The following is a 20,484-nucleotide window of genomic DNA, read 5'->3' as shown; positions in this document are numbered from 1 at the left end:
GCAACTGCAGCTCCCTTTGATGCTGTTAATCCTGCATAATGCACATGCATATGTAGTACTAATCACATTCCTGCATTTCCCATAAATATGCTAAATTCCACTTGATATGCAAATTCTTTTGTCTAGGCGGCCAGCTTATATATATGCTCCAAGCTCGTGTGCTGTTTCATTCAGACTCTGTCGCCTCGACGGACCTGGTTTTCACCTGAAGACGGCTGCTTGCGTTGTGGACGAAACGTCGTGAGAATTATTTTATTGTGATTTATTTTAATTCTTTTATTACTTCCCTTCTACGTGACTTTACCGAAAGAACCAAGAAGACAAAGCCGCTAATTGTGGGAGGGGAGTGTCTTGTACCACGCAAGTGACGTCATGTCACCTGCTGCTGCCGCGTGACGTCACGAGGTAACGGAAAGTTACTGCTCCGCACGGGAACTGAAATCCGAGGTGAGAAATTCTCATCGCGGTTATGGTGGTTGTGGTGGTGGTGGTTGTGGTGGTTGTTGTTTACAGAGGTAGAGCCTCGCTCTCTCGTACGGATGTCATTTGAGTAGCAGCGAGCATGGAAGCGATGTCCAGGTTGGAACTTTAGAACGCGGGGCCTTGCCTCCTGCCCTCGCCTGATCGCATTCGCTTCAATTCTCTCGCTTAAGTTTAATTTATCTTCACCCGGCTCGCCACTTTGTAACTTTGTTTAAATATTAACACGGTTTTTATTGTTTACCAGGCCAAGCCCGCTTGAGCTGCTCTACCACTCTTGATTTCAGAAGCGACCTGCCCACAACAACAACAAGGTGAGGCTCGTCAACAGCGTGGCGGTGTTCACTCTCTGCATGTGGAGGGGAAACCAGGGGATCCGGAGGGAAATCCACGCGACCACGGGGAGAGAGAGAGAGACACGCAGCCTCGGCTGTGTTGATTGATCCTCAATGAATTACTTGGTGGAGTGAGGAAGCATTAATACTGAGCAGGTGAAGTTGACCAGGCATGGGTCTGGACACACCTGTTAACTATGCCAGTGTGGGACAGTGTCAAATTTGTGTTTGCAGTTAAGTCTATTAACTCTGTTGAACACGGAGGTTATATCAAAACAGTAGTTTATTTTTGTTTTCCTCTGGAACTCTTTATACGACTGGAAACAGTCAATGCAAACATGACTCCTTGTAAAAAGGTGTCAGTTTTGTTGCCAGATAGAAGGGTAAAAAAACAATTAACATTTTTACTGGCAAATGAGGTTCCCATAGTGTAGAACAGTCAAGAAGTTAACAGTACACACATGCAGCTGAAGTCAGATCCGTTCATTCCAGCGTGCAAGGACATCGTGAGCCTGGCTGGCTTCACACCTTTAAGTTGCAATTGAACATTAATTTATGCATTTTGCATAACACCTTTTGCTATTTCAGCTGAATTTAGCTTTCATAAATATTCCTTTTGTAGCTAGACAGCCGAAATTGTGTGCTCGGGAGTTTTGGGTTAACATTCATTTTGAAGATACGAAGGCAATCACGTCATCCAGAGAACGGCCAGCAGTAATCAGTATCGTGTCATCTACAAAAAGATTTACCCTGGAATGATCTAGATCAGTGCCCAAGTCATTGACATAAAGAGAGAACAAGAGGAGGCCGAAGGATGGAACCCTGTGGAATCCCTTTTGTTATCTTAACACTGACCTTCAACCATCTGAATACAGTTTGGGTGCGAGAAAAGAGGTACATTTTTAACCATTCTACTGCGTGTTTGGAGAAACCGAGGCAACTTAGTTTACTAAGCAGGGTGTTGTGGTCGACTGTATCAAAGGCTTTGGACAAGTCAAGAAAAAGACTGGCGCAGTACTACATATTATCAAGGCTACTAATGCAGCAGATGTGCTGTATTTTTTCGGAACCCAGATTGTGTTAGATGTAATAGATTGTTGTCGGACAGGAAACTGCTCATTTGGTAGTTTAATAATTTTTCAAAAATTTTCGTCAACGGGGACAAAATTGAGATAGGTCGGTAGTTATTTGGATCATCTTTAGGGCTCCCTTTGTGAAGTGGACGAACATAGGAATGTTGGATGGACCAGTTGAAAATATGGGCTATAGGTTTATATATTAGGTGACCAACAGTTAGCAGAGCAAAGACGGGAATACTATCTGCTCCGTTAGAGGGGAGGACTCTTTGAGGTAGGACAGTTTCAGAACATTACTTTCGTGGATTGGCTGGAAACTAAATTCGTTTAATGTTTGGACAGGTGTATAGGAATTTGCATGAGCAGGGGTGACTCCCAGTACATTATCAAAAAGGTTACCAGCTTCAGAAAAATTAAGGTTAAAATTGTCAACAATTTTTTTGGGCTCTAAAAAATAATCCCCATTTTGGTTACGCTCAACGGGCAGATTATCTGTGTTAGATGCCTTTTCGATACTTTTGATTGTTTTCCAACCTGGTGTCAAGGACATGGGCCCGCATCCGCTGTTCCGTCACTATGTGGTCCAGAAGATGTTCTTGCTTGGACCCGGCATGCATCCATGATGTGGTGTTGATGTGCCGATGCCGGAACAGCGTGTTGGTAATTACAAGCCCATAAGCTGCACAAAAATCGAGCAGCCTCCTACCGTTGTTATTGAGCTGATCTGGTCCATGCCTTGCAATCACTCCAGTCCAGGTGCCAGCATCATGACCAACACGGGCATGGAAGTCACCCAACAAGATGACTATCTCGTGGGGCCACTTGAGCTAGCACCTGTGACAGGAGGTCATACACACACACACACGAACTCGCACACACAACGCACTCACATATATGGACTAACACACCCACATGGACGTACCCACGCACGCACACACAAACTTTTATAGAGTAAATAAGTTTGTAAATAGTTTTTATGTATGTGACTTTAGCACTACATTTTTAATTTAACTACTGTAAAGTTGATGGATGCGAAAATGTAATAGCACTGGCTCACTTACAGGACTTATGGCGTGGTACCTGGGTTCTTTTTTTTTTAAACCAAATCCTTAGCAAATTTTGTACACAGACAGACACACAGACAGAAATAATGACGTTTATAAGTCAGATGTTAATGATCCATGTGAAATGCATGTGTATTTAAGAGTTTATCTTTGTGGGGAGCTGTAGCGCAGTTATTTCACTGCATTATGAATTCAACAATTAGTTTCATTATCGCCAACAGCAAACATGATTGATAACACTGCGTAACAAAAAAAAATTGTCCCTGCATAGTAAGGGTTATTTTCTAATTGCTTATGCCTCAAAAGTACAGAAAATGGCTATTTTTCCCCACAAACTTTGCTTTTGTGACCAGGACAGTGATATTTTGAAATGTACCTATTTTCAATGAGAAAATGTGTGCATTTGTGTCATTCCTTAACGTAAAGTCCTGGTCACGAAAGGAAAGTGTGTGGGCATAACCAATAAAAAAAATAACACTAGCCATCCAGGGACAAAAATCGTGTTACATAGTGTAAGTGAAAGCTGAACTTGTTGTGGGCTCCTGCTATGTTGATTCATCTTGAATTAATTACATGGTGAAGTGTGAGGAAGCATTAATACTGAGCAGATGAAGGTAGCCAGGCATGGTTCTGGACACACCACCACCTTTTTACCATGTGGGTGTGTGACAGTGTCAAGTTTGTATTTGCAGTAATATATATAATGTATATAACTTTTGTTATATAAAATTTCTAGTAAGATATTAATTTTGTGAGTGTAGTCATACCCCTCCCCCCTCATTCAAGACGTAATTTAGAGAGCGAAAGCGCCGAGTACGTAAATCGCTAACATAAGAACCCGTTAATCTCTTCTCGCATCATTCATACGATGATGCGGTGAAGTAAACGTTAATATGATATTACGGTGAATGCTTCCAAAAACAATACTGTACCCAAATATTACTGTTAACTTACTTTCAATAGAAACATGAATTGCTCATACGAATATTCTCTCTCTCAGAATCGACCAACTTATGTAGCAGACGAAACAATCATCTTGTTGAACGATTCTAAACCTTGATGCGGCAATGTTAGTTTTCTCTGTTCAAGGTTTTCTCAGTGTTATTAAATGTTTTTACATTTAGTTTACTATTACACTGAATTCTATGGCGTAATTAACTATTTTTGTGCTTAATAATCTTAAAAAAACAATATTTAAATACAGTTCATAGGAGTCTGGAACGGATTAATCGTATTTACATACAATCCAATGGGGAAATTAGGTTCGAGTCACGACCAAATCGGGTTGCGACCAAAGTTATGGAACGAATTATGGTCGTGACCAGAGGTTCTACTTTACACCACACTCCCGGTCAAAGTGCTCCATCTAATGGGGAAATGGGGGCATTACAGGAGGAAGGTAAAATTTAATTTAATAATAATATTTGGACAAGTTCGGCGGGCCGGATTTAAAAGCCCAATGGGCCGTATACGGCCCGGGGGCCGTACTTTGCCCATGTCTGAGCTAGAGTCTGTCGCCAGGGAAAGAGAGACCTGGACCACCCTACTCAGCATGCTGCCACCACGACCCTCACCAGGACAAGCGTTTTCAGAAACTAACGAACACAGCTGTGATTCTTCTAGTTTTACACGGGCCCGCTCACCATCATGAAGGTCCTTAATGATCATGAGCGGAGGGTCAGGGACTCAGAAATCACGAAGAACAACCCAGAGCCCAGGCCTACTAATGGTATCATAGGCCTTGATCAGGTCAATAAAGCAGAGATGTAGGTCTAGTTGGAATTCCCTACACCTCTGCTGTAGCAGACTGACAGAAAATATGGCATCTGTGCAGGACCGCCCTTTCCTGAAACCGCAATGGGGCTCTGCAAGCCTCTTCTCGGCGTGCCTGGCAAGGCGATGTTGAATAATCCTTGCCAGGACCTTCCCTGGCACACTAAAGAGTGAGATGCCCCTGTAGTTGTTACAGTCTGTGCGGTCCCCCTTCTTAAAGAGGGGGACCACTAGGGTCTCCTTCCAGTCCTGCGGAACCCATTCAGTGGTCCAGACTGTTGTTATGATGTCATGTACAGTGAGGGAAAAAAGTATTTGATCCCCTGTTGATTTTGTATGTTTGCCCACTGACAAAGAAATGATCAGTCTATAGTTTTAATGGTAGGTTTATTTGACCAGTGAGAGACAGAATAACAACAACAAAATCCAGAAAACGCATGATGACTGGTTATAGTTAAGGGATTATACTGGTAGGAACGAAGTGAACCAGCCTACAATAGATTATATCGTCCGTCCGTCTGATGTCCGATTACGTGTAGCAACATCGCCCCCTACTGCAAACACTTGGTAGGACCCTACAAAAACCTTTAGACTCAGTGAGGCTTCCCTGGCTAAACAAGTGTAACATTCCCTTATAATTCCCTGAGATAGCTTTTAATAAAACATTTCAATTTAAAATTAACTCACAGCGGCCTAAAGCCTACAGCTAGGCCTAAAGCCTAGAACTAGGCCTCAAACTCTCCCTTCGTATCGTACCCCCGCCATTTCATTTTATTATAGCCATTCATTTGTTCGTTCCTACCAGCCCACCCCGCAGGGACCTGTTTCCCTGCTGGTCAGCCCTGTTGCATCTGCTGATGATCTGGTAATGGCTACTCAATGAGATGGCTGGCTGAGGTGCCATCTCTTGTTTTGCCGGACACACAGTTACAATAACAACAACCGCCATTCGCCACTAAGTGGCGGTCACGTCACCATGGCGCTTGTGCCAGGCTATGTGCACGGGGTAGACCCAGGTGCCATGGGTCGACTGACTCAGTTGACTGGCCGATGCACCATCTGTACCCCCGACTGTGCCAACACAGTGTACACGCACGCACAAAGTGTACACACACAGTTTGTACACACACAATGTACACGCACAGGGTACACACACACAGTGTACACACACAGTGTACACGCACAGGGTACACACACACAGTTTGTACACAGTGTACACACACACAGTGTACACACACACAGTGTACACGCACACAGTGTACACGCACAGGGTACACACACACAGTTTGTACACACAGTGTACACACACACAGTGTACACACACACAGTTTGTACACACAGTGTACACGCACACAGTGTACACACACACAGTGTACACACACACAGTTTGTACACACAGTGTACACACACACAGTGTACACACACACAGTTTGTACACACAGTGTACACACACAGTGTACACACACACAGTTTGTACACACAGTGTACACACACACAGTGTACACGCACAGGGTACACACACACAGTGTACACACACACAGTGTACACACACACAGTTTGTACACACAGTGTACACACACACAGTGACGTCACCACTCATTAACTCGTCGGCGTGAGACGCCAGGGAAAGCTGTTCCCCGCTAGTGACGTCATGTCACCAAGATATTCAATCCCCCCCCCTCCACGGCGCTTTTGACTGGCGGTTCATTAACATAATTTATTCATGAAACAGTCTCTATTCATTGCGACTGTATGCTAAATTCCTCTTCATATGCACATTCTTTTGTTAAGGCGCTCCTCCTCGCTACACCTATATAAGCTCCTAGCTTGATAATGTCTCATTCTTCGCCTGAGGACGGCTGCTTGCGTTGTGGCCGAAACGTCGTGAGAATTGTTTTATTATGTTTTATTATTTTATTACTTCCCTTCTACGTGACTTTACCGAAAGAACCAAGAAGATGAATCCCTGCAGTCACGAAAGCTTTAAATCGAAATCATTGCGACGGGTTCAGCAGCCAAGTCACGAAAGCTTCAAATCTAGAATTAAGCCCAATCACCCCACGTGGGCCCGGCTCATTAACATAATTTATTCAATTACACCGCTGCTTGTTGGGGGAGGGGATTGTGTGATGAACTCCGCTAGTGACGTCATGTCATCTCCTGCTGCCGCGTGACGTCACGATATATCCGGAAGCTGCTGCACCGCGCGCGCGCTCACTGAGATCCGAGGTGAGAAGTTGACATCGTGGTGGTTGTTGTTGTTTACCCAGGTAGAGCCTCGCTCCTCTCATAGGGATATCAATTGAGTAGCAGCGAGTATGGAATCGATGTCCAGGTTGGAACATTACAACGCGGGGCCTAGCCATGCGGGGCCTTGCCTCCTGCCCTCGCCTGATTGCATTTGCTTTAATTATCTGCTCAAGTTTAATTTGTCTTCACCTGGCTCACTACTTTGAAACTTTGTTTCTTTTAAGTATTTCTACAGTTTTTTTATTATCCTACCAGGCCAAGCCCACTTGAGCTGCTATACCGCTCTTGTTTTCAGAAGCGACCAGCCCACAACAAAGTGGCTTATCAACGTGTGGAAATGTCTGTCGGTCAAATACTCTAAACGCGTGGTGATGTTGACTCTAAATGTGGAGGGGAAAACCCTGAGAATCCGGAGGAAAATCTACGCGACCACGGGGAGCGAGAGAGACACGCAAACTCCAAATATACAGGAGGGGTCGCGATCGAACCCACCACCTCCTGTAAACCAGGAGAGGCAGTTAACATCTCCCAGCCACCATGGTGCACACTCGAGTATATTCCACAATGAGTCTCAGCACTAATTCAGGAGCGTTCTGCCGAGTTGGTTTTGCTGATGCACCCTTTAGACCGATGAACAACTATTTTTATTATAATAGTTTTTTTACCCTTTTATCTGGCAAGAAAACTGACTCGTTTTTTACGAGGAGTCATGTTTGCATAGACCACAATACCTGCAGTCATAATGCAAACAAAAAACATAACTCTGATAATGTATGCACTGTCCTTGAAGTTGATTGGTCCACACCCGAGACAGCTTTCCTTAGAGCCTAGTCCCTCTCTCTGATGGTGCATTGTCTTTGAGTTGTGCGCATTTTGGCGTCATCTGGTCCAACACCATGTGAGACTAGGCTCTAAGGAAAGCTGTCTCGGGTGTGGACCAATCTACTTTAAGGACAGTGCATACATTATCAGAGTTATGTTTTTTGTTTGCATTATGACTGCAGGTATTGTGGTCTATGCAAACATGATTCCTCGTAAAAAACGAGTCAGTTTTGTTGCCAGATAAAAGGGTAAAAAAATACAATTATATTTTTTTTATGGCAAATGAGATTCCAATGGTGTAAACTATTTTTATATTACCAATCAAGGCTCACAGAGCTGTTAGATCTTTTGTCAGAAGCCACCTGGCCATAGATGATAGATCAACGAAATGGCTTTTCACGTGGAAGATTGTAGCAGCCAAATAATCTAAATGCATGTTACTAAATGTGGAGGGGAAAATCGAAGGACCCAGAGAAAAAATAATCCGAGTGAGCGAGTGTACTCATTTGTGTTAGTGTACTCCGTGAGCGTGCTCTGCGTGCGCGAGTTCGATTCCAACCCTGACGCATTTATAATTGCAGTTTACATTTTTTAATTTTTTATTTCTCTCCCTGTAGTGGCATTGATTTTTCTCCACATTTAGAAACATGCATTTTGAGAATTTTGCTGCAATACATTTCCATATTATAACCCACTAAGTTGAGCTATCATTTGTGTCCAGGTCGATTCTGAAAAAGAGCTATGCAGCTCAGATGGCCTCACCTGGTAAAATAAAAAATATTGTACTGTGTTTGAGGGTTTTTCAATTTAATTTCTCATTTAGCAGTTAAAGATTATGTTTCAGGAGGGTCCTGCATTCGACTGTTTGACCACCACCAAATATATTTTGAGTTTAGGTTTGGAAGAAAAACGGAAAACCCAGTGGAACACCAATGCCGACGGTGACGGCCGACGCCAGGATAGCGGCCACGGGCTTGAAGCGAGGGCAACCCGGCTCTTGTCCCAAGAAAGGAATCCGCTCCCCGCTGCCCTCCACGGTGGCTGCACGCTGAGCCCCAACTTTCCCAGGAGGTCGGTACCTGCAATACACTCGTGGCATAACACGCTCGACACGTATAACTCCTGGTTACACACCTGGTGTCCGAGGCGACCCTTAAAGGTGACCCTCCCCAGCAGTCCCATCCCACTTCCACTTGCAGTGTGCAGCGCACGATCCGGGGCCTGTAGGCGGCCCACGTCAACCCCGACCACGCTGCCGTGTGTTGCACTCACGAGTGACGTTACTGCCCCCGTGTCTAGCAGAATCTGGGTACGCCAACCTGTTCACCTGCCCTTCCACGAGCGACGTGGCCCCCATTATTCCTGCCACCAGCTCCCACAGCCAGTCACCCGCCGTCGCCGCATTCTGGGGTGTTGTTGTCGGCATCTGCGTGGGGGTCACTCGCTCACCATTATCACGACAGTTTATTTGTGTTGGGGCCACGTCAATTGCACCCCTCCGTGGTCAACCTCTTTAGGGAGGCCTTGGTTTCGATTTAAAGCTTTCGTGACTGCAGGGATTCATCTTCTTGGTTCTTTCGGTAAAGTCACGTAGAAGGGAAGTAATAAAATAATAAAAATAAAACATAATAAAATAATTCTCACGACGTTTCGGCCACAACGCAAGCAGCCATCCTCAGGTGAAGAACATGTCTGTCGATAAGACAGAGTCTAAATGACACGTCTTAGGCTTGGAGTGTCTATTTAAGCTGTGAGGGAGGAGGAAGAGAGCCTTGACAAAAGAATTTGCATTTGAAGAGGAATTTAGCATATTTATGGTAAATGCAGGAATGCGAAGTGCTAATTGTGAAATGCGTGGGAGGTGGGCGGGGGGTTTTCAAAGTCATATTATGCCCATGCATTATGCAGGATTAACAGCATCAAAGGGAGGGGGCAGGGGCAGCACCAACAAAGGGAAGGAATGTGAATAGTATGCAGCTGCAGCAACCAAACAACCACGTAAAAAACTAAAGTATAAACGTCATAGTATCATCAGTATACTAAATATACTCTCTAATAAGCTGAGCTACTAACAGTAAGTAATACATTACAATTCTATGTCGCAAAAAATATAATATGCTTCCAGCTAAACTTTTTTCCTTACATCAAACAGGTCTAACCCGTACTATATGCTGCCATAGACAAACCCAACATTAAATTATATACTGTATTACTATACACCACCTTATACATTGTTATATTACACTATGTATTATTCTACCCACCCTAATGTATATCACACTGCTATATATTCACTATACAATTACGATACTATATATTACCTTGTACATTGTATTAAGCATATAAATGTTATGCAGGGAATGGATTCTTTGCTCTGCTACTCTCCCATTCTCATATTTCGTTGCTGCCTCTTAGTATCTTTCACACGACGGTCAATGGTACAGTGTATAATAACAAATAGCATAACATTTATATGCTTAATACAATGTACAAAGTAATATATAGTATCGTAATTGTATAGTGAATATATAGCAGTGTCATATACATTAGGGTGGGTAGAATAATACATAGTGTAATATAACAATGTATAAGGTGGTGTATAGTAATACAGTATATAATTTAATGTTGGGTTTGTCTATGGCAGCATATAGTACGGGGTAGACCTGTTTGATGTAAGGAAAAAAGTTTAGCTGGAAGCATATTATATTTTTTGCGACATAGAATTGTAATGTATTACTTACTGTTAGTATCTCAGCTTATTAGAGAGTATATTTAGTATACTGATGATACTATGAAGTTTATACTTTAGTTTTTTACGTGGTTGTTTGGTTGCTGCAGCTGCATACTATTCACATTCCTTCCCTTTGTTGGTGCTGCCCCTGCCCCCTCCCTTTGATGCTGTTAATCCTGCATAATGCATGGGCATAATATGACTTTGAAAACCCCCCGCCCACCTCCCACGCATTTCACAATTTGCACTATTCGCATTCCTGCATTTCCCATAAATATGCTAAATTCCTCTTCAAATGCAAATTCTTTTGTCAAGGCTCTCTTCCTCCTCCCTCACAGCTTAAATAGACACTCCAAGCCTAAGACGTGTCATTTAGACTCTGTCTTATCGACAGACATGTTCTTCACCTGAGGACGGCTGCTTGCGTTGTGGCCGAAACGTCGTGAGAATTATTTTATTATGTTTTATTTTTATTATTTTATTACTTCCCTTCTACGTGACTTTACCGAAAGAACCAAGAAAAGGAGGCCTTGGTGTTTAACCCTGGTGCTTCTCTCGCACGGGCGATCTGGTGACAGTCTCTCACGAGATGCCCCCATTGGTCGCATAGATAGCACGCACGGGCAAGGGCGGTGGCTCCATAAGAGGCCCCTTGCCTACTTCCCCTTACCCTCCCAGTGCGCATTTGTTAGAGTTCTGCCTCTTATTGAGACACTCGCCTGGTTAGCCCCCCGACCATGGAGCATAGCCCTCCCACCTCGGACTGTACTATCTCCGCTGTAGACTGCAGCTTGGTAACATTCAGGTGTACTTGGGTTACCTCCTCGCGTACTTGGGTCGCATGGCCTGCGATATCTCCTATGCCGGTCTATATTCCTGCCACCCATCTTGGGGTTGTCTCACAGGGTCCCGGAGGCTCCCTCGTCCCCCCCCCTCACCTCCTCCTCTGGAAGAAGACTTGCAATGGTGCTATCCCGTCCCAGCCGTCGGAATTCCGCATAATCGCGAGCAAATCTCTCACACACACACGTGCGAGTGCTCGGCAAGGGTGTTAGATAGGGGATATGGGCAGATCGCATCTGGCTGCCACCCCGTTGTGCTTGTCAGATACTGCTGAACTTTCTCGGCGGCGAGGTTATCGATGATCTCGGCAGTGTATCCCAGGCGTGCGCTCTGTGCTCGCAAGCGTGATTTATTTTTGTGCGCGCTCACTGAGATCTGAAGTGAGAAGTTTACATCGTGGTTATTGTTGTCATGGTGGTCGTTGTTGTTTACCCAGGTAGAGCCTCGCTCCTTCTCTCTTGTTGGGAGGCCGCTTTGGATTGCACCACTCTTCGATTTCACATTAACATGCTAATTTATTACATTAACATCACTAGCCCCGGCCAATTTTTTATGACCCTTGGGCTACACCCATTTCAAACCTTTTAAAAACAGTCTGCCTCAGCAGCAGACCATTCATTTTCTATCAAAGTGTTTTTTTTTGCATTCTGACCACAAGTATTGTGGTTAATGCACACATGATTCCATGTAAAAGGTTTCAGGTTGGTGTTTTAACATCTTAACACCTGTTTTGTTGCCAGAAAAATGGGGAAAACCTATTCTCATATTTTGGTACTGGCAAAGGTTCCATGATGAAATATTACAGTATATTAGAGGTGAGCCGTGTGTTTGCAGAGAGGACAGTAAGGAGCCGGAAGTGAATGAATTTTGTGGCAAAAATGCAGGCCTGATTATATGTAAGGATAATGTGGTAAATGAGAAAAAATATAGCAGCAGCGGGGTGTTGGAGTGTGCAGGTGTTACAGGTGTTGAAGGTGAACAGGTAAGCTAAAAATTGCGTGAAAACATAATAACTTACCCTTGAGTACACATGGACAATTTGGGGTGTGTAGGTTTCATAGTGTTGGCGCAATTTGGTTCTCAAAAAAACACAGGAAGTCTGCTTTATTTATATACATTTAAACTCATCTTGGAATGTTTTGTATACGGTTTCTCCACATTTATTTCAGTAATTTAGTTTATTGGGAATACAGTACAGTACTTATTTCAATTGTGATGTATATTTTAGTTGCCGTTTACCTAACCCCATTATTTAGGTAAGGCTTACGTTTTAAATATCGCCATTTTACCTTTCACACGGCACTTTCCAAGAATGTAACCTCCTCGCTATTCAAGGGGCTGCTGTATTTTTTGTCCATCAGCTATAGCACAGGAGTACGGATTTTCAGCAGGAACTAAATCTCTGCTTTCTTGGTGTAATTACGGCCTATAGTACCATAAAGAGGCTTGGGGTTTTGGATTATTTTTAGTTTTAGATATCTCTACCTCTGCTCACATTCGTTGAGGATTTTTATGATTTTAGGCAGGCCCGTCTAAACCTGTGTGACCAGGAGTCGGATCCCTTTCCTGTTCAACATGGCTTGTTGCCGAAATTCCCTCTGGCCCCATGCATTACATTACGTAGCATTTTCAAATAATGATGTGTTTTGAGAAGCTCACAATGGCCCTATAAAAAATTGCATTTCATACAGTAACAATGATATGCTAATCGATGCCTGGCTGAAGTCAAGGGATTGTCCCCTGCTGGTCAACTTTGTTACGCATGTTGATGATCTGGTCATGGCTACTCAATGACATTGAGTTGGAGAATCTTGTTCTGTACCTGGAGAATTCCATGACGAAATGGGGCCTTGCATATGTTCTACAAAAAGATCACCTCCCTGGGAAAAGCTTGACTTAACGCTTTCGTGACTGCAGGAATTCATATTTTTTGGGTCTTTCGGTAAAGTGACGTGACTTTACCGAAAGACCAAAAGAACACCTCCCTGGGAATTTAATGTCATACAACACTGCACCTGCTCAGCTCTCCATGAATAATCAGGTCGTTCTACACGTGGTGGAGGAGCTCCTATACCTGGTTAATGTGTTCACGACCAGCTCTGGTTTGGCATCCAAAGTCTCACTTCAAATTAGTCTAGCGGCATTCTTTCATTAGGCTCTGTAACACTATGTAGAAGCTGCCTGGACTTTTTTACATACAAAGCTGTGAGTGTCCATCGCCAAGGTCTAGTCCATTGCAAATGTCTAGTCCATTGCAAAGGTCTCGTCAAAAAAACAGGCAATAGTCTACATTATAGACTGCCAGTACGCTCACCGAGGTTAAGAACCAGGCTACAGTCTACATTAGTAGGTTTTTTTCTTCTATTCACTTTATTTGTATTATTATTTTCTATCTACGTGACTTTACCGAAATAACCAAAGAATATGAATTCCCGCTATCACAAAAGTTTTAAGTCAAGATTTTCCCACGGAGGTGATCTTTTTGTAGAACATATGCAAGGCCCCATTTCGTCATGGAATTCAACAGGTACAGAACAAGATTTTATAATAATGGAAACAGTCAGGAAATTAACACTGCACATATACAGCTGAAGTTAGATCTGTTCATCCTTGCGTTCAAGCTCATCTGAGCCTGGCTTCACACCTCTAAGTTGCAAATGAACATTAATTTATACATTTCTGCATAATACAAATAATATTTTTTTCAACAGCCTTTGCTATGTTAGCAAATTTTTCTTAAATAAATATTCCTGTCGTAGCTAGACAACCGAAATTGTGTGCTTGGAGTTTTTGGTAAGCATTCATTTTGAAGACACGAGGGTATCCAGGCATATTTATGACCATTGGCCCTCTCATTGTGTGCCTTAACAGCCCGCGTGATGAATTGGGGAATTATTTTCACTATATCATGAAAATATGAATAAGTATAGATGTGTATGTCATGTGTGACTGTGTATATGCATTCCTCTGTGCCTTGATACTGACGTAGATGGTGTGGATATGTTTTTCTGTCTGCAACTGACGCTTCCTCTGACTCTTCTTCTGCAGAATTGGTCTGATGGAGCAAAGGGACTCGGCGCAGCTCGGTACAAGAAGGAAACAATGCGACCAGTATGCAGACAGCATGGATCGTACTGGAAGTTTGACACAGCACCAGAGAACTCACACAGGAGAGAAACCATTCAAGTGCACTGTGTGTAACAAGGCATATGCACAGTCATCAACTCTTCAGATCCACTATAGAACACACACGGAAGAGAAACCTTTCAAGTGCAGTTTGTGTGTAAAGGTATTTTTAGGTTCATCTCCTCTGAAACGACACCAGAAAACACACAGGGGAGAGAAACCCTTCAAGTGCACTGTGTGTGAGAAGGCATTTGCAACGTTATCAAATCTTCAGAGCCACCAGAGAACGCACATGGGAGCTAAACCCTTCAAGTGCACTCTGTGTGAGAAGACATTTGCACGGTCATCACATCTTCAGAGCCACCAGAGAACACACACAGGAGAGAAACCCTTCAGGTGCACTATGTGTGAGAAGGCATTTGCACAGTCATCACATCTTCAGAGCCACCAGAGAACACACACAGGAGAGAAACCCTTCAGGTGCACTGTGTGTGAGAAGGCATTTGCAACGTTATCAAATCTTCAGAGCCACCAGAGAATGCACACGGGAGCTAAACCCTTCAAGTGCACTCTGTGCAGGAAGGCATTTGCAACGTTATCACATCTTCAAAGACACCAGAGAACACACAGGCATCAGATGATCCTCAAGGAGCGGAGTCTGAAATCGGCTTGTGTAAATCCAAGTGCTGCAATGAGCCCATCCCTGCTGAAAAAAGAACCAGAATTTAATTCTAGCTTGGACGCAATAAAATGTGTCAAGGTGGATTTTGAAGAGGTGAAATGTGAAGAAGTGATGGTGAAGAGCGAAGAAGCGATGGTAAAATGTGAAGATGAAGATTCAACTTCAAAATCGGACCTTCACATCGATGGAGGCAACGTGAAGCAGGAGGAGAATTCTGACTGTGAGGCAGAGCGAGGCAACTCCCAGGAGTTTGTGGAAGTGGAGGTGTGGGTGGACTTCTTAGACAATACTAAGTCAAATGGAGACCGGGTAGATGTGTAAGCTTGAGACAATGAAGCTCCAAAAGATGCACCTTTGTCACAGGCCTTTAATTAAAATAACGTGAAGTTGCACACTCAATTCCTAGGTTCAACCTGCAGAGTAAGAGCAGCCAGTATTTGCGGACCTGTGGGTTGGGTAGATCTCTAACCAGGAGCCAGAGCCAATAAGCTCCGAAGCATTCTCTATGTTATACTATGTTATAATAATTTTAGCATTTGTATGGTGCTTGCTTAATCGCCTCAGCAACTCAGTTGTTTTGTATCATCTCGTCACAAACACTCGAAGAGTATGTTGTATATATGCCTTTTCCATAAAATTATATCGAGTGATCTTTTTCTATTTTTTAATAATTTTGATTGGGATGTAGAGCTGTGGCATGGAAAGGGTGAGTCTCCCCCCTGCCTTGCCACGCAAAAGACAGCTGGAGGATAATTACTCACAAGCCTGCTGGGGAAGTCATAAAATGTAATTTAAAAAATGGCAAACCCAAGGGGGGGGGGGGGGCTAATGAGATTCTTCGAGAAATCCCCAGTTGACTTCAAGAGAAGACCGCCATAAAGGAAAAACCCCACAATAAAACAAAAGACAAAAATATTGTGTAGCCAGAGGACATCCCTGTGCACACCCCAAGGTGTAGAGCAGGGGTCCTCAAACTACGGCCCGCGGGCCACATGCGGCCCACCGAGGACATTTATCCGGCCCGCCGGGTGTTTTTGCCGCCGCTGCCTGTCTGTTACTTTTTTTCTACATGAGAAGGACGGTCATTGGTGGAAGAGGGAGAGGGGGTGGCCGCCGCCGAATGGCTGGCCGGCTGAAGCGCTGGATCATGGGAATTGTAGTCTGGCCGCAATCAAGTTTCAGGCGGTGGGAGGAACCGAACAGCGCAGCCGGACTACTACTCCCACCTCCCAGGACTCAGAGGAAGCCAGGGCATGTGGGAGGGGCCGGCTGCGCGGTGACTTGTGGGCAGTGAAAGCCGGAAGCTGGTTCATGGGAGAGAGAGCGCGGGAGACGTGACAGACTGAGCATCACAGCGCAGCCACAGTCTTTTAGAGCAGAGGCAGCTTGGAGGAAGTTGGCAGCATCATTACCCCCCGAACCGAAGAGGTTAGACAGATGACACCCACAACCCATGGTCACTAATTGGGCTGCGCTTGTGAGCACTAATTGGGCTGCGCTTGTGAGCACTAATTGGGCTGCGCTGGTGAGCACTCATTGGGCTGCGGTGGTAGGCACTAATTGGGCTGCGGTGGCGAGCACTGATTTGGCTGCGCTGGTGAGCACTGATTGAGCTGCGGCGGTGGGCACTGATTGAGCTGTGGCGGTGGGCACTCATTGGGCTGCGCTGGTGAATGGTTCAATGGGCCAATTGACTGGACTTGCCCCCCAGGCCTAAGGCTGCCAGCCCTCCCCTGGCTGCGCTTGACTGGCTCTCCCTCCCTCAGCTCCCTCACTTGCCCCTCGGCTCCACTCCCAGTGATATTCCTGTGTGTTGGGGATGTAGATCCCCAGCACACACACCGCTGAGTAAATGATAGAGGGGTAATAACAGAGTGATCTCTGATCTCTGGAGGGGCTGCCTGCTGTTTTCCCGTGCTGGTCAGTGACAGACAGCCGAGGAGTAGGAAACCCAATTTAAATGACAGTAAGTGCATTTATATTCTGATTGCTATTCAGTTGTATGAGGTTATATGTTGTATGTTGTGTAAGCCCCGGTTCATACTGTTGCGATCTCTGAGCAGTGCGAGTTCAGCCATATGCTTGTATGGCTGAACTTGCATTAGATTCGGAAGAAAAAAGGCACATGTGCCTTCTTTTTTCCTGCAGTGGAATCGGATCGCATGGGTCTTCTCCCCCATGCGATCAGATTCCTATGCGAGTTCGCAGATCGCACTGCGATCTGTGAACAAAACTTCTGGTGTTATTAACTTTTTAATGGCACCCGCACCAGTGTGAGCCTGCGGTAAAAGCGGAGTTCCCCCAATCAGACTGCATTGATGGGCAGTGCAGTCTGTATGTCTCTGTGTGGGCAAAGTTATTGCTGGTATATTGTTTTTGTAGAGCTGTATATATATTGGTATTTTACTACTATGAGATCTCTTTTACCAGTGGCAAAATATAATAGTAGGTTTTTACCCTTTTAACTGGTACAAAACTGACACCTTTATTCAAGGCATCATGTTTGCAATGACCACAACACAAGTAGTCAAAAAAGCAAACAAAAAGAAGCAACTCTGATAAGGATGATAATATGCACTGTCCTTGAAGTTGATTGGCCCACACCCGAGACGGCTTTCTTTAGAGCCTAGTCCCCATTGGTGTAGAAGGCGCCTTCTGGTGTCATCTGGCCCTACACCAATGGGGACTAGGCTCTAAAGAAAGCCGTCTCGGGTGTGGGCCAATCAACTTCAAGGACAGTGCATATTATCATCCTTATCAGAGTTGCTTCTTTTTGTTTGCTTTTTTGACTACTTGTGTTGTGGTCATTGCAAACATGATGCCTTGAATAAAGGTGTCAGTTTTGTACCAGTTAAAAGGGTAAAAACGTACTATTATGGTATTTTACTAATAGCAATTTTGACTCCCTAGGAAACAATGATGTCAAGAAATAGAAAAATTGACTCGGAGTGTAGGATATTCAAAGAACAGTGGACTTATGATCTATTTTTTCATGCAGTACAAGGAAAGAGCTGTGTGTCTGATATGCCAGAATATAGTGTCTGTGTTCAAAGAATACAATTTACGTCGACACTATGAAACTCAACATAAAGATAAATATGATTGTTTGGTCGGAGAAGTGAGAAAAGATAAAATATTAAAACTGAAAAATACATTAACAACTCAGCAAAATACTTTTGAGAAGCAGAAGCAGCTAAATATTTCATCACTGCGAGCAAGTTTTCAAGTTGCCAAGCTAATAGCGTGCACTGGCAGACCATTCGTGGAGGGAGAATTTGTTAAAGAATGCCTTCTTTCTGTTGCCAAAGAGATGTGTCCAGAGAAGGCCGATTTATTTAGTACAGTGAGTCTTTCAGGACCTACAATTACACAGAGGATTGAAGAAATGGGAGACAATTTGCATCAGCATTTGCAAAACTCCACAAAAAAACTTTCCTATTTTTCCTTGGCACTCGACGAAAGCAATGATGTTCGTGATTCTGCACAACTTTTAATTTTTATTCGTGGGACGAATGACTATTTCGAAGTCACAGAAGAGCTTGCTGCACTGCAAAGCATCAAAGGAACAACTACAGGAGAGGATATCTATGTAAAGGTTTGCCAAACTGTGAATGGTTTGGAGCTGAACTGGGCTAAACTCGCCAGTGTGATAACTGATGGTGCTCCTAGCATGGTGGGGTCTAAGAAAGGAGTAATTGCTCGCATTAACCAAGAGATGGACAAACATAACCATTCTCATCCAATAGCCATACACTGCCTCATCCACCAACAAGCGCTGTGTAGTAAATCACTGAAGTGGGACTCTGTTATGAAAATTGTGGTATCTTGTGTTAACTTCATTAGAGCTCATGCACTAAACCACAGACAATTTCAGGAATTTCTGTCTGAGCTAAATGTTGACTATGAAGATGTTCTATACCACACAGAAGTCCGTTGGCTGAGTCGAGGGAGAGTTTTGAAACGTTTCTATGACTTACTTCCACAGATTACAGCTTTTCTGCTTTCAAAAAACAAAGAAGTACCAGAGCTCAATGATGCAGAATGTAAATGGCACCTTGCCTTTCTGACAGATGTAACAGAGCTACTCAACAGTTTCAATGTGCAACTTCAAGGAAAGGGGAAGCTCATCTGTGATATACAATCACATGTCAAAGCATTTGAAGTAAAATTAGGCCTCCTCATCAAACAAGTGAAGGAGGAAAACTTCTGCCATCTCCCCACAACTCAAAATCTGTTAGCGGAAAAACCATTGGTTGCATTCATGTGTGGATTCACTGGAAAAATTGCAAAAGGAGTTCCAATTTAGATTTAAAGAGCTTCATCTCCATGAACAGGACATACAGCTTTTCCGTAACCCATTTTCTATTGACATTGAAAATGTGGATACAATTTACCAAATGGAATTGGCTGAACTGCAGAATTGTGACTCTGAAAGACGCATTCAAGTCAAGCAGCCTTCATAATTGATATGCATCTCTCCCCTCTGAGACATATCCTCATCTCAGGAACCATGCACTCAAAATTGCAACCATCTTTGGCAGCACTTATGTCTGTGAACAGACTTTTTCCAAAATGAAACATTTGAAATCTCCAACCAGATCTAGACTAACGGATGCACACTTGCATCACTTGTTACGACTAGCAGTGACAAATATGGAACCGGACATTGACCATCTCATTAGCCAAAAGCAGGCCCATAGTTCCCATTGAAATACTGGCAAGTTTGTTGATTTAACCTTGCTTGTTCTTCATTTTTAATATTGTATTTGTTCCCGTTTTGTTTCTTCACTTCAAAATAAGATATATGCAGTGTGCATAGGAATTTGTTCATAGTTTTTTTTAACTATAGTCCGGCCCTCCAACGATCTGAGGGACAGTGAACTTGGCCCCCTGTTTAAAAAGTTTGAGGACCCCTGATCTAACCTAAGTCTCATTTTTTGTCTGTTTCTGTCCGTCCGTCCGTCTTCGTACGCTCGCGGGGGATTTGGCTCTCGGACCGTGGGGTTTGTCGGAACATTTTTTTGCCGGGAGGCACGCCCCGAGCCCCGCGGTGGGAATAGGCATTTCCGTTTTTCGTCCCTAAACTTTAAAGCGGTTTAATTATTGATGTAGCGCGATTTTTATTTATTTATTTAGCACGCCGTTGCGCATGCGCGAAGCGCTGACCAAGGGTTGCCCCTGGCAACGGGCAGCGCGCCATTTCTCACCCGCGTTAAAAATATGTGCACACATTTACACGCGACGCTGAGGTAAATACATCAAAGTTTCACGTCCTCTTCTCTCTCCCCCCCACCCCAATGTG

At 44.0% G+C, this 20,484-nt stretch overlaps 2 protein-coding genes across 3 annotated transcripts in view; both read left to right on the top strand.

The window, feature by feature from the left end:
• LOC144738160 (uncharacterized) overlaps positions 1–20,484 on the top strand; it is a 443,570-nt gene that overhangs the window by 174,262 nt on the left and 248,824 nt on the right. The window lies entirely within an intron of this gene.
• Positions 493–15,833, top strand: LOC144738172 (uncharacterized). 2 transcript variants are annotated; one of them, XM_078621160.1, is made up of 4 exons: positions 493–579; positions 728–794; positions 8,697–8,871; positions 14,423–15,833. In XM_078621160.1, exon 4 carries the CDS (start codon positions 14,433–14,435, stop codon positions 15,501–15,503), a length of 1,071 nt encoding a protein of 356 aa, XP_078477286.1. In that variant the 5' UTR covers positions 493–579; positions 728–794; positions 8,697–8,871; positions 14,423–14,432; the 3' UTR covers positions 15,504–15,833. The 2 variants fall into 2 exon arrangements, with proteins under 2 accessions (XP_078477286.1, XP_078477285.1); XM_078621159.1 differs by lacking the exons at positions 493–579; positions 728–794 and adding an exon at positions 6,861–6,957.

This window comes from Lampetra planeri, chromosome 78, assembly GCF_965212315.1.
Source record: "Lampetra planeri chromosome 78, kcLamPlan1.2.h2, whole genome shotgun sequence".
NCBI lineage: Eukaryota > Metazoa > Chordata > Hyperoartia > Petromyzontiformes > Petromyzontidae > Lampetra > Lampetra planeri.
This window is presented reverse-complemented; position numbering and strand designations above follow the sequence as displayed.

Excerpts from the sequence above, each read along its gene's own strand:
- LOC144738172 (XM_078621160.1), top strand. The coding sequence starts at position 14,433 with ATGGAGCAAAGGGACTCGGCGCAGCTCGGTACAAGAAGGAAACAATGC.